The sequence below is a fragment of the Genypterus blacodes genome, unplaced genomic scaffold (genome assembly GCF_046128005.1).
Source record: "Genypterus blacodes isolate CSIRO-AG114 ecotype Tasmania unplaced genomic scaffold, CSIRO-AGI_Gbla_v1 ptg000059l_1, whole genome shotgun sequence".
Lineage (NCBI taxonomy): Eukaryota > Metazoa > Chordata > Actinopteri > Ophidiiformes > Ophidiidae > Genypterus > Genypterus blacodes.
In genome coordinates, this window is record NW_027466871.1 from 1,206,647 (window position 1) to 1,220,191 (window position 13,545).

A 13,545-nucleotide genomic window follows, 5' to 3' on the forward strand; every position below is an offset into this window, starting at 1 on the left:
ATCCCTCCATCCCTCCCTTCATGTAACAATGGGGGAGAATGATCATGCTTACCGGTCGCTGTCTTGGCCATGGCTTTTGTATTTCTCCACGGAGGATGCTGGAGCTCCCGTCAGGTGAACAGTGATGCTGCTTAAGGCACTGAGTCAGCGAATAGAGCCGGCGAGGATCCGGTAGCAGAATGAGAGACACGGGAGTGCGCAGGCGGATGGGGGGGGGGGGCGGGCACGGGAGCGCGCAGGCGGACCCTCCTCTGTCCTCTGACGCGCACTCCGTGACCATCGTCTGCCTCGCCAACACGCCTACAGTACTTTGAAGAGGCAATTTACAGTACATGTGGATCAGTATTTACTTTTTCTAGATAGAATATATGATTTGCACTATAAGAACTTAATATCTGTATTTTTTCACAGCTTTGAGTTGGAAGAAGGTTTATAGTCTCAAGTCCAAGTGATGTCAAGGTGTTTCTGATTATGTCAAGTCTGAGTCAGCAAATGTGTGAGTGGAGTCAAAGTCAATTCAGTTGTGTGACTTGAGCCGCTATGAGTGACAGAGAGAGAGCAAGTTGTGTGTCCATCCGTCCAGTCGTCCTTAAGAACATGACACATAACATATTCTAACATCAACCGAATAAGATCATTCAGACAGATGAAATGTGTCTACACTGTTGACCATATTTATTGTAGAAACAAAGGCACAATAGTTTCAATATCAAAATAAAAAAATAGTATTATTATCTCCATATAATCTATATCACTGCACTGCAAATTTGACCTGAACACATCACACAGTCCTGTTTTGGTCCTTGTGAATACATTTACATGACTAATTGCCATTTTGATAACTGTTTGGTAATATATTTGAATATTTAAAAAATGGTGTGTTCAGAAAGAATGGGGTAAAAAAAAGGTAATACACAGTGCATTTTGTCATTCAAGAGTAAAAAACCTTTATAATAAGGTTATAATAATGGTGAAAAACAATCAATTACATCAATGTGAACAGAAGTAAATTCCGTGGTTATTATAGTATGGATTGTGGGTATTATTCAGTAGGCTATAGTGCAGATAGATGATGCCCAGTGTTTTCAGTGTAGGTTCAGTTAGGGAGGTCCTGCCTTGGCACTCAGCTGCTTCTTGATGTAGTGGCCAGCCAGTACCTGAGGATGTTTTTGGTAACATTGAAGAACATCGTGAGAGCTGCTGAGCTGATCTCCCTTCAGTCGATCCAGCAGCGTCACACAGACTACAGCAGCTGAAGGACAACAGGAAATGATGGCGGCATTAAAAACACCAAGACACTCGAGTATTCTGTGGTTTGAGAGGCGTAGGCCGGTGCTAACATCATGTCTGTCTGGGCTCTTCTTACCTCGTACACCACTCAGCTTGCACATAGCAGCAAAGACTAAGGACTCCATTTCAATATTGCAGACTCCTGCTTCAGAGGCTTTATTTAAGTAGTCCTGTTTGTCTTTCTCAGTGTAAGAGCAGAAGGCACCATCCAAACGTCCCTGACCTGGACAGAAACACAGACGGATGAAGGAATCACTGTCAAGATGTCAGTGAACTATGTGAATTACACCTAAAACGCACCAGCGTCCATACCTTCATAGAAGTCCAGAGTACACATGGTGTTTCCTATCACCGTCTCAAACTGATTCAGCTCCTTGCTGCACTGTAACAGCTCCTCAGCCAGACTTTGGCTCAGGTCAGTGTTGCGCACCACCATCTTGCCCAGGATCACCTGCTCAAACTTAGGCTGGAAGCTGGCATCCACAGACTGCTTGGTGACAACAACGGTGCCTGGTGCAAGGCCTGGAAAGCAAGACAGGAAATACAGGAAGGTTGATATAAGAACAAATAAATGGATTTGGGCGTCCTCCTGTGGAATTACTACAGTATAGATCAGACCAGCCAACATTTACGAACAATCCTGTGTGAAGTCTTCTGCTTTCAACCCTTGAGACCCAGAGACTGAATACAGGCACAGTTGCAGCCTTGGGATTAAAGTCATAATCGGATTTCTAGTTTGATACAGTGGCATTAGGCATTTGTATAACAGATATGCATCTTACCTATTCCACCTGATGTTCCAATGCGTAAGATTGTAACATCGGAGCAATTTGCGTGATGGAGGAGCTTAAATAGCTCATGCAACATTATGGCAATGGACGGGATGCCAATTCCATGCTGAAAGCCAGGAAGCACAGATGTTACATTGCAGCTCTGCATAATCAATCGTGGATTTAAAATATTGCTTTATAGATTACTGAAATTGTTATTAAATGATTTTGAGAGTTTACATACACTGACAGAGAGGACAGGTCCAACTTTGTACATGGCATAACGGTCTGTTCCAACACAGATGTTGGGATAATCTGATTTGGGGTCCTTCATGTCCAGCTCAGCAGCAATGTACTCAATGAAATCTTTCATCCTCCAGGGGCTGCCCCCAACACACACAAACTGGAAGGAAACACACACACACACAGCACCATTAGTAAATAAAGAATACTGTACCACAGAAAAAGGATTGCATTCTAACAGGAGATAATGTTTCATACTTTGACATCACCAAACATGGCTGGCAGGTTGTGAGTCTTGGTTCCCAGGTTGAAGTGGTAGAGAAAGTCGTCTGTCATTGCATCCAGGTGGGGGTTGTGCACAAAGACAGGGCTGATGAAGAGAGATCCGTTTTGTCAATATAAGCAGACAAAACTTACCCAGACTAACTATGATTGTTGTGCTTTAGTGACTGTAGCACAAAATCAAGCATGTGTACGAAATGAAAACAAAACAACAACAGAGAGCGAAGCGGGAGAAAATGATAGTTTGCACGTAGTTTGCACGTACGCACACGCGCGCGCACACACACACACACACACACACACACACGCGCGCGCAAGGTTCAGTAAAGCGCAGTGTCCAAAACGACTTTCTGTTTGCATTTCCGGGATTGGATTGCCGCTGGGTCCCAAATAGAGCCGATTTAGGTAGAGGCGTCTCTATCTTATTCTGTGTGTGTGTGTGTGTGTGTGTGTGTGTGTGTGTGTGTGTGTGTGTGTGTGTGTGTGTGTGTGTGTGTGTGTTGTTCGAAGCTGCAGCAGCATTATTCCCACAAAACATGGCAGAAACATTGTTCAGAGGTCATTGACACACTGTCATGTCCTATAACATCACTGACATTAAGGTCACAGCACATGCCATGTTACGGGAGCTATTCATGGATAGGGTCATTATTTTAAATATATTATAACTATAATATGATGTATTAGTAGTAATCGACTTGGTTCAAATGAATCCTTCGTTAAACTATGGCGTAAGTCAGTGGTTCCCTAACGCAGTGGTTTTTCAGCAGGGCCCCCCTATTATAGATCGGAATTGTTTCGCGCGCCCCCATACGGGTCGGCCCGATCGGGGGGGCACAACATACAACAATACGGGTCGGGGGGTGACGGGGGGTGACCACCACTGGCGTAAGTGATACATCTGGTTCAAGTTTTTTTTAATGAAATCCCCTTGGTTTCACGTAGAACATGTAACGCTCACCCGTATGTAACATACAGAGGGTTGAATCAAAGTCATTTTTCATGAATGTGGCCATGGTGGTGGTCCCACATGCTGTGAAGATGCAGAGCTTCTAGTTGGAAAAAAAAACTTGTGTTGTTGTTATGAAGCCCTCTTCCTCCACAAGTAAATGTTTACTTTTAATACTTAATATAAAACATTCCTTTTCAAGAACAGAAAATGATCACCACACCCTGTTTGTGAAGCCTGTGAGTCAGTATCCTGGTATGGTCACATCATTTCCTCAATCCTTAATAGACACACAGACTGTAGCAAAGTGAAGCAGTTTCCCCACACAGAGGTTCGGGGGCATTCAGGTGTCATTGAACCGGGAACCAAACTTCTCACCTCCAGCATGATGCGGTTTGAAGGTCGCGCTTTGGGTCCATCTCGTTCCCGGGTCTCTAAACAAGTCCAGGGTCACAGTGAGCAGCCGGGATGCGAGTGGAGCAGACTATGCCTCTTCACTAAAACCTTTACTTTTAGGCTGAAGCTGATCTGAGTCCGAGTCTCTAACTTTCCGTCAGTTTAGGTTTCGCCGTTACAAAAACGCACCGTTGATGTGGCGACAGCACGACACGAAACCCCGCCCACGATTAAGTCACACCTCACTTTGCTGTGAGCCGTCCCAGCATCCATGCGGGTTTTCGTCTTTTGTCACGTAGCACCAGAACCCCCCACCCCGTTCCCCGGCTGGTCGACACGAGGATCACACCACGTCTGTCAATCTTCATCCTGGTCACTACATAGACACCCTGCTTAATGATGACGAGGATTGTGTCTGTACTGTACCAGAAACTATTGTGATCACTCCCCAAAGAGTAATTACAGTAACTTACTCTACGATACAATACAGAGCTCTTTTGTTGGGAGTAAAGAAACTAAAGTGCAAAATTACACAATGAGACCACAACTTCAGTGATGCATCAGGTCCATTTACACACAGCTGCGGTTACTGATCCTTCAAGAGAGATGAGCTCATGTGTAACATTGCAAGCAAGCAAACAGCCAGGATTGTGAATGATTAAACTAAATTTCACAATAAAGACACAAAGTCTACTCTATCATCTCGTTATCACTCAGAAGGTCAGCCATTTTTCTTGTTGATGTCAAATGTCTGATGATTACATAGATTAACAACATGCATCGTTCTGTACTAACGTGAAGACAATTCAGGCATGATACAGTCTATGTCCCTGTTTGTGAGTGACAGCAGCATGTGACTAATGGCTTACATTCAAGTATTTAGAGTTTGACCCCAGTCCTTTGATTATCGTGGAGCAGCATTGTTTCATTTCTCCACCTTGCGATCATGAACTCTGTCTATGAATTCTTGAATACTGAGTTCCGGACCACCATGCAGGTTCTAAATTTAGAGCTCCTCCAATGTTTTATAGAGGAGGAGGCCAATGTTCCTCCATAATAACATCAGAGACTAAGTGGTGCTACAAATTATTTAACCATGGGTGTTCACAGATTTTCACACAGGAATTCTGCATTTTGGCAAATGTCTTGTTAAATAAATAATGACTCAGTGGAGTTTATCACCTGAGATGCCATGGAAAGGATAGGAACTAGTAAGACCGGATAATATTTTAATGTCCTGGGCGTAAACAACCACAGAAGTGAAAGAGGATGCATTTCCTTCAAAACATCAAAACATCAAAGTAACGCCTCCTATTAAACTGTTTAAAGGGTTTCTGATGAGGACAAATCTATCGCAAATTACACATTATTCTCAGCCGAATAAATCTTTCTATTTTACGATGAATAGTAGTGATGTTGAGTACGGAGACATATCCACAAAAGAAAACATCAACAGATCACACTGTGAAAGTCAAACTGTTTTTTATGAGTGAACATATTTACAACTTTCAGTAAGACACTCAATCCCAACGTGCACCAGAGGACAGACAGTAAATCTGCAGTCATTTCAGTAAGGTTTGGTCTTTTGTGACTCAAACGAAATGATATGTCGGAGACTGTTCGAGTACAGAGTTGCTGCAGTATTGAAATGAAATGCAGGACAATAATTAAAATAGTACTTGTGTTATTTTTTGGAATATTCTACATGATTATTAATACTTTCACTGTAGCTTGAGTCATTCACTGCAGAACATCCAAGCACAGACTTCTACACCCATAATTAACAACAACAACAACAAACGCAAACTGGTTTTAGTATTATGAATACGTGCAAAAGTACTGCAAACACTCATTAGTCTCTTTGTAAGCAAAAAAAAACAATTTAAATAAACATCAAAGGAAAAAACACTGCTAATGACACTGGTAGCAGAAACACAGTATCGGGTGAATCTGTGCAAATGTCTTGAAACTTCATGACTGAAGCATCTCTAACTTTACTTCCATCTTTCCAAACTCTATCCACTCCACACAAACACAGCAGCAAATCTAGTCGGCTAAACTGGAAACAGGAAATATGCAGATAGTGTCATTGTCTTTTCGCAATGTGGCTGAATTGCAAACTCTGCAAAGCCCAAACTGTCATGTTTTGGTTCCCTAAGAAGAAAATGAATGGACACAGAGTTTGATAGTGAAGTGATTCGAATTATGCACAGTAGGTGTTCTGAATGTATGCTCACATTTCTTCTCTTGCCCGATTCCTGATTCCGTCTCATCTCAAGTAGTGCAGCCCGCATTGTCGCTGTGAAGGTGTATAAAATATGAAATCATTCATCAACAGCCAAATATTTCCTGTTGGGTATCTGAGATCATCTACAATCTCCGTGGTGATGTCATTCCAGTGAGACAGATCGAAAAACGCCCAACTTACTGCCTTGGGTAAGATGACAGGGTGATCGAGCAAATTTTCTGGCCTCCGCTTGGACAAAGGGCAACTCTCCAGACTGAGTAAAAATTCTCTTGTGTAATATATTTTCTCTAGGGAAAACACAGCATGATGAGCAAAATGTATTGGAATCGATTGATTTTGACTTGATTGAGATTTTACACGAGAACTATTTGGATGTGTTGTTTTCTGAGGACCGGTGGCTGATGTTGATTACCAAGCTTGGCCTGGCCTCTACAATACTCCTATGCTCTTCCAGCAGCAATAAAAACAAATAACTCTGCTTCTGCCACTGTTCTCACATCAACTACAATAGGTGTTTTCCTCAAAAGCTTCCAGATGAGCTCAGATGCATGGTTTACCTTCTTTCTCTTTCTGGGGGTCAACAAGCTTGTCGAATAGCTCCACATCCATATTCCTCTTTCAATTAGAAAATCAAAACATTGATTCAGAAGTAGTCGATCTTGTCCACATTAGCTGATGATTTACTGAGAGTCATTGTGAGGCAGAATCGTGTCCCTTTGAGTGTTATGTGGTGCTGCTCACCTCTGGGTCCTCTACCTCCGTGTGTGCCTGTGCACACGTGTCAGCAATCCTTTCAGGCTCTAAATGAAATAATACGATGGTAAATTGCTTATGTGCCATTGTCATCAAACCCGAACCCAAGCCAGTTCGTGTTGAAGCATGTTGAAGGTGCATACATACCAATGTTACCATGGATGCAGCGGCGGAGGGGTCTGGCGGGCTGCAGGTGTTTTCGGAGAATTCTTTTACATTGGACTTCCATTCTGGATCCAGTCGAGATTTGTAAATATTTAATGGAGTCACATATTATATGATTGCCGGTGCACAGCTGCAGATTACAGGCCTTGTACTGGCCCCTGTGCATGCATATCAAAGGAAATTAACTAATGTTTCACTCCATAAATTGACACAAACAGAGAAAAGGATCTGTAGAGATGATGACTAGATCCCTAGATTAGATTTTCTCATTTACAGCAGGTAGAATAAGTTCTCAAATGGGACTCCTGATAATAGATAGTTAAGTAAATAATAAATTTATAGCATAAAACTGAATGGCTTGAAGTTACCTTTTAAATATTAAGTTCAATGTGTTAATATCCAAGGCTTGATAGGGCAAATTTGCAAAAGTAATTTCGAATGTAAATGGGTATTAAAGTTGTGGTTAAACCGAATCGTGCGAAACTAGCTCCCTCGTTTAGTTAGCTAACTTTACCTCAATTAATCTCTGTATACTTGGTGTTAGCGCTTAGCCTGAGTTGAGCACTGAAGTAAACACTTTCATCATCAAACGTTCATCATGTTAGTATATGAAAGAAGCAAGTATGTCCACCATTACACATTGATTTGTGTTCACCATTACTGCTGTTAACAGGATTTTACCGATTCCCAATGTGACCTGGCTGGCAAGTACATGAAATGATGCCGAAACATGATCCGTGATAAGAACTATACTAATTTCACCACAGTTTAAAGCTCAAACTATAAAGGCGGAGTTAGAGATTAAAGATGGTATCATTGTAAAGTTAAAGTTTATGCTTAATTATTCACCTGAGTCGTAAAAACGTTTTGAAGTTTCCCAGAGCGCTGTCCTCTCATGCACCCTCTGCAAAATGATGACACTGCAGCTTCCGGTTGAATTTCAAAGTAAGATCATTGCAGCGCGTTAAAATTAAATCCGATTACGTTTCGTGCATTTATCAGGTTGTTGACAGGAGATGATCTCCTGTTTGCGCTTGATAAATCTAGACCCTCCAGCAGCCAAACCGGTCTTCAGCGTGTAGAACGGCTTCGAATAAAACTCATAATTAGAATGAACCAAGGGTAGAGAGCGGTATACAGTATATATAGTCAGTATATTTGGCAAAATAGTGTTTTTATTTTTCAGTGTATGCATCCCTGCAATTCCGGTATTACAGGGCCATGCAAAAGTTCATTTAACCAAAAACAGTTGAATTGGCACAGAGACCCTAAAAAAAACATTTGCATATATTAAATTTGTAAAAAGCACATGTACGGCACAATATGACAATGTTTGACTGACTATGAAGTAGAGGTCTGGATTTCACTCTGCAATCCTTAAAGGGAAAGCATCTTGTAATGCTTCAAACAATCATCTCAGTGTTTCACATTCTAGGCCGATGGTTTAAAAAGCATTGCACGCTAACAACCTCAACGGCCTCATTCTTCTAAAAACGTAATGCTATTTCATCTAGAAATGTAGCATTCCTTTATAGAGAAAACATACAAAATGGAAATTATCTTTTTAAATGGATAGAATATAATACCCAAAATTAAGACAATGCAATATATTTTCAAGCATTTGATGACTCAATAGATGAATTGCATAATTGTTGTGCAAGGTAGAGTAAAAGATCAGACAGAATAAACATTCTATGGACTCTGCACAACACAGACGAGACTTGTCAGCGTTTCAAATGACACACATGACGTATGGGAACTTTTTTTTTTTTTTTTTTAGAATTTCAGCTTTTAAAATTACAATACTGAAGAAATACTTGAATGCACTTTCCTATACACAGTGATGCAACATTTGGTGAATCCCACCAGTTCAATGAAAAACCAAAACAAATATATCGCTTTAAGGATTGATACAAAAACTGCATTACCAAAACTTTACTGCCCACCAAAAAATATATCATTAAAAATGTGTAAATGTAGTGTATTCATAAACATAAAAATACCCTACATTAAAAAACTTCACATTACTTGCTTTAATCATTCATTTTAAACGACAATGTGAGAAACCACATTTATGCCTAGTCAGGTGTGGTGGCAGAAATCTTGTTTTCACACAAATATTAACTGTATTTTCCTTGCACCTATTGGTCGTCCACTCAGTTCGTCAATTGCCGTTAACGCCTCCTTTCGGGATCCAAAGACTACAGTGGCTGAACCTTTGGGTCTTCCGTGCCTGTCGTGTTGCAGTGACACAGATCCAGGGATGATGCGATATCCGTAGCAAAAGTCATATATTTCTTCAGTTGTGATTTGGAACGGCAGATTCACCAGCTTTATGCAGGTGGGACCGTCAAAATTCTGCACAGAGGGCACAAAGCCATCGTTAGCAGAGCCATTCCCTTTCTCTTGAGAAGCACGAGGTCCTGCTGTGTAGGAATCATAGTCACTGCCTCCACGGGTATGAGTCTGTTGATTAGTCATGGACATGTTACCATTGCGAGGGATCTTTCCTTCTGAACGCGGTGTCGTGTCCCCCTGACGATAGGACGCCTCGCTGCCCCAGGATGAGTACTTCTCCTCTCTTGATGGCGGCGGCTGTTGCACTCTAGGTAGCTCAACACCAAACTGCTCAATCTGAGAGCGTGAAATGCATTTCAACATGACCTCAGAGCCAAGGAACCGTTTTCCATTGAGAGACTGTGCATTTAAAGCATCCCTTTCAGACGGGAAGAGAACCAAAGCCTCTCCAAGCCCAGCACCTCTATTGTCAACCAACAAGATCACTTTGTCCTCTGTAACTTTATACCCAAGGAAGATGTCAATGATCTCTACTTTCCGCACATCAAATGGAAGATTCCTCATGTACACACATATTCTCTCAGAGTCATAAGGTTCCTTGGAATGAGATGGAGGCCTCTCTTGAAAGCCTGCAGAATTCCCGGGAGGACTTTCATTGACCTTTGAAGACTTTAGAATGGAAATCATTTTCTCTCTTGTGACCGTGGTGATGGAAACACGCCGGTTGTGAAATTCTTCATTATGATGAGATAATGCCGCACAGTAGTCCCTCAGACTCTTGAACAGCACAAATGCGGATCGTGTTCTTCTCCCATTGTCTCCATGCATGTACAGGATCTGGTCATTCTCAATTCTTGCAGGATGAAGGAGATTTTTGATGTGTTCATTCTCTACTGCTAAGGAAAGATTTTCCAAAAAAACGCAAAACTCCTCCTCAGAGCTGGAGCCTGGGACCAAAGGTGATCGTGACCTCTCACGAAGTTGTGGATTCCTCAGAGTGCGATCTGGTGACCTCCCTCTCTCAAACGTGCCATCGTTTTTGTCAGCCATTACCAGAGTACCACCAACTTTGCACCACTGTTTTTCTGTTGCTGTGTAAACATCCACATACCTTGTGCCAATGTATTCCCTATCCCTCTTCAGTCCATCGCAGGCATCCTGAGTTGTTGCAAACTTGACGAGGGCTTGCCCATTGTTTTGGCCACTGGCGTTTTTTAATAAGATCATGTCGTCAACAAGTAAGCCGCTAAAGAACTCAACAATCTCTTTCTCAGTCACAGAGAATGGCAATCCCTTTAGGAACACATACATGCCATCATTTGAGTTAAATGAAGGACTCTGGAACTGAGGTTGGGGGTGGCCTGATCTTCTACCTGCCTCAGGGTGCCCAGATCTTCTAGCTCCTTTTGCAGGCTCCATTTCAAGTCGTCTTGAACTCTCCTCTGGGGACCGTTGTGGAGCCATCTGTGCAATCTTGGTGCTTTCCTCAAGCATATTTTGCATCTCTGCTTTGCTGCTCAGCAACAAGATTACAGGTGTACCTCTAATGCAACCTCCTGACCGCGTCATGGCTCTTCTTGCATCTTCGTCTGAAGCAAAGATAATGAACGCCTCTTCTTGCTCCCCACCAATTATATGAACACCTCCATCTGGAATTTTGAGGCCAGTGAAGAACTTGCGAATATCCTCAGAACCCGCTGTGACTCTGAGTCCCTGTAAACGGATGACCACCACCATGCTGTAGCTCAAACAACAGCACCTGCAGACAGAGAGGTACAGAATAACATTATTGCCGACAAAGCTTCTCTATCTCAGCTTCAATTCCGTGGTATTCCAACCTAACACCGCTGAGCTCAAACAGTGACAGACGTTCCTAACCAAGCCATCAGAAGCAGAGTGCACCAGTGAAATGGATCAATGGCCAGGGAAGGAGCTTTAAAAACCAACTGCTGTGGAAATTACAATCGATGAGTAGGACAATAACAATCCAACAAAGAGGTCACGCTCTTGGATGGACGGTCTCATTACACAAAGCTGTTGCCGAAGCCCCTAGTACGTTGAGACAGCGGCGAGGATAATTAGGTCAATAGACTACTGCAAATCATTTCCCCAAATAATTCCAACCAACATTTTCAAGACCATACTTTCAATCAAGCTCAATGTCTGACATTCATTTGACCATTATTCATGCTTTAAAGATATCACTAATAACAACCAACTACTGATAAATGAATAACAACCATCCAATAGAACACACTACTTAGGCAACATCCTTAGTTATGGGGCCTTTTAAATCAACCTCAGAAAACATTGAACCATACTACAAGTATAAAACATTATAAGTGAGTCAGGGCTCTAGAGTGTCACATTTTGTGACAGACAAAACTGTACTAAATGTCAAAACTAGGGTCACTAATTCAACATGCAAATATACAGTAACTTGTCACCTTATAGGCTATTGACTGTGTGTAGCGGGGAGGACTATACTATTGCAAGATTCTTTGACCAAAAGACGAGATTTATGCGATGAAATCCCCTTGGCTGATCCTCCTCCATATCACCCCATTTTCAGAATTGTTTTATCTTTGAAAGAACACAAAAGCAAGCCAAAGTCATGAACCTGTTACGTTGAAATGAATGTTCCAGGTTAACCACCAGAAGTGAATTCAGGGAAGTTCCATGATAGCCAGTTTCCAGTCAACACCCCTAGGAGATTTCACACTGAGACAGTCCTGTCCAACCATTCGGATGTCCCCAGTCCTGCCATGCAGAATTTGAAGAGCCCACTCCATCAGGGTAGCCTTACCACGCATCAGGATCCCAAGCATGACAAGTGACATAAGCGTTCAGTTCTCCCCAAACCACACCTGATCCAGAACCGCGACACTCCAAAGCGAAGGGATACAGTTATTCTACCTTATTGCCAGCGAAGAACACTTTAAATGTCGCAAATGTTGGTCAAAGCACAGACTTACAGCGTATATATTGAAAATAGCAACATTACCCAGGCGCCACACAAACCTGTGACGTCACTAAGAAGCTACCGAAGTCAGGGCAGGGCATACACTTTAGAGTTCACAAAGCACACTTCGTTATCCCCGAAATTTGAACAAAGAAACTTATAACGACGTTCCTTAGCGTGAGACAACACGACAGAAAATTATGACGGTAATTTAACGCAGTCGCCATTTTCCTTGGCAAATGCAGTTAGCATTAGCAAGGTGGCAGCTGCTAATGCTTACCGCCCGGACAAAGCGTAGTTAGCTACAGGCCTTTAGCTTTAGCTCGTCGGGGGACAAGCTCGGAAACAATATATGCATTATATCTACGTACACATTTAGCTAATGAGCTAACACCATGCGAACTTACACAGGCCACTAGAACATAAAATGTAATCGAGAGCAGCGGATAGAGTCAAACAGTTCGGTTCAGTTCGGTTCCGTCTCTCTCCACCACGTTAGACAAGGCGTGTTGCGTTACGGCGCCTGGCTGTCGTAACAGGGAGGGCGTGTGCCGTGTTTACTGCGACACACACACCCGGTTTGTGATTAAAGACGCTCCACTGTCCACTGATGTATGGACAGATCAAAGTTAGTGACATGTGAAGGACATTGGGCAAATGCAGTTTATTCGTGTTTGCGACAACCAGTACCTATTGACTGCTATGTTTACTGCACTTCACTCTAAATAATAAAAGTTGTTTGTTGTTTGTAAATCTGTTTTATGTGAACATAATTATTATTATTACTTATTGTAGTCAATCGATAGTGCCCATTGTAGCTATTACAAATGTGCTCAAATTGTGACGTAATCATATTCCATTGATGATGATTCAACAAATTGTTCATTCACCATGAGTCCTGTTAGTGGCCCCTTCTTTGTTGTTGTTATTATTATTATTATTAGTAGTAGTAGTATTGACTGTTAATTTAATTTATTTGTCCTTGATAACCACTTTAACTCGTGTTTCCCACCTCAACTGATTAGTACTCACTTGTGAAAAGTAAACAATGCGTCACTGTGCTCAGGTGAAGGAGCGAAGAAGATCTGAAGAAGATAGACAAATATAAGCCTACATGATCATTTTAAAGATAACTAAATTGTCTTCTCGTTATAAGAAAACACAACAAAGTTTAACTCTCGCCAGGTCA

General features: G+C 42.0%; 3 protein-coding genes across 3 annotated transcripts; all 3 read right to left on the reverse strand.

Annotated features, from left to right (window-relative positions):
* Positions 1-652: 652 nt before the first annotated feature.
* On the reverse strand, positions 653-4,170 carry LOC143003330 (uridine phosphorylase 1-like). The gene is made up of 7 exons (XM_076153934.1): positions 3,913-4,170; positions 2,562-2,673; positions 2,305-2,463; positions 2,073-2,187; positions 1,603-1,812; positions 1,367-1,513; positions 653-1,252 (listed from the first exon to the last, which is right to left on the reverse strand). The coding sequence occupies exons 1-7, from the start codon at positions 3,951-3,953 to the stop codon at positions 1,101-1,103; spliced, it is 936 nt and encodes a 311-aa protein (XP_076010049.1). The 5' UTR covers positions 3,954-4,170; the 3' UTR covers positions 653-1,100.
* Positions 4,171-6,041: 1,871 nt separating this feature from the next.
* gra (granulito) lies at positions 6,042-8,024 on the reverse strand. Its single transcript, XM_076153700.1, has 6 exons — positions 7,946-8,024; positions 7,079-7,161; positions 6,920-6,978; positions 6,722-6,793; positions 6,359-6,583; positions 6,042-6,229 (listed from the first exon to the last, which is right to left on the reverse strand). The coding sequence occupies exons 2-6, from the start codon at positions 7,158-7,160 to the stop codon at positions 6,200-6,202; spliced, it is 468 nt and encodes a 155-aa protein (XP_076009815.1). The 5' UTR covers position 7,161; positions 7,946-8,024; the 3' UTR covers positions 6,042-6,199.
* A 226-nt stretch (positions 8,025-8,250) lies between these two features.
* Positions 8,251-12,900, reverse strand: rbm12bb (RNA binding motif protein 12Bb). Its single transcript, XM_076153837.1, has 2 exons — positions 12,764-12,900; positions 8,251-11,153 (listed from the first exon to the last, which is right to left on the reverse strand). Exon 2 carries the CDS (start codon positions 11,129-11,131, stop codon positions 9,206-9,208), a length of 1,926 nt encoding a protein of 641 aa, XP_076009952.1. The 5' UTR covers positions 11,132-11,153; positions 12,764-12,900; the 3' UTR covers positions 8,251-9,205.
* Positions 12,901-13,545: the final 645 nt, after the last annotated feature.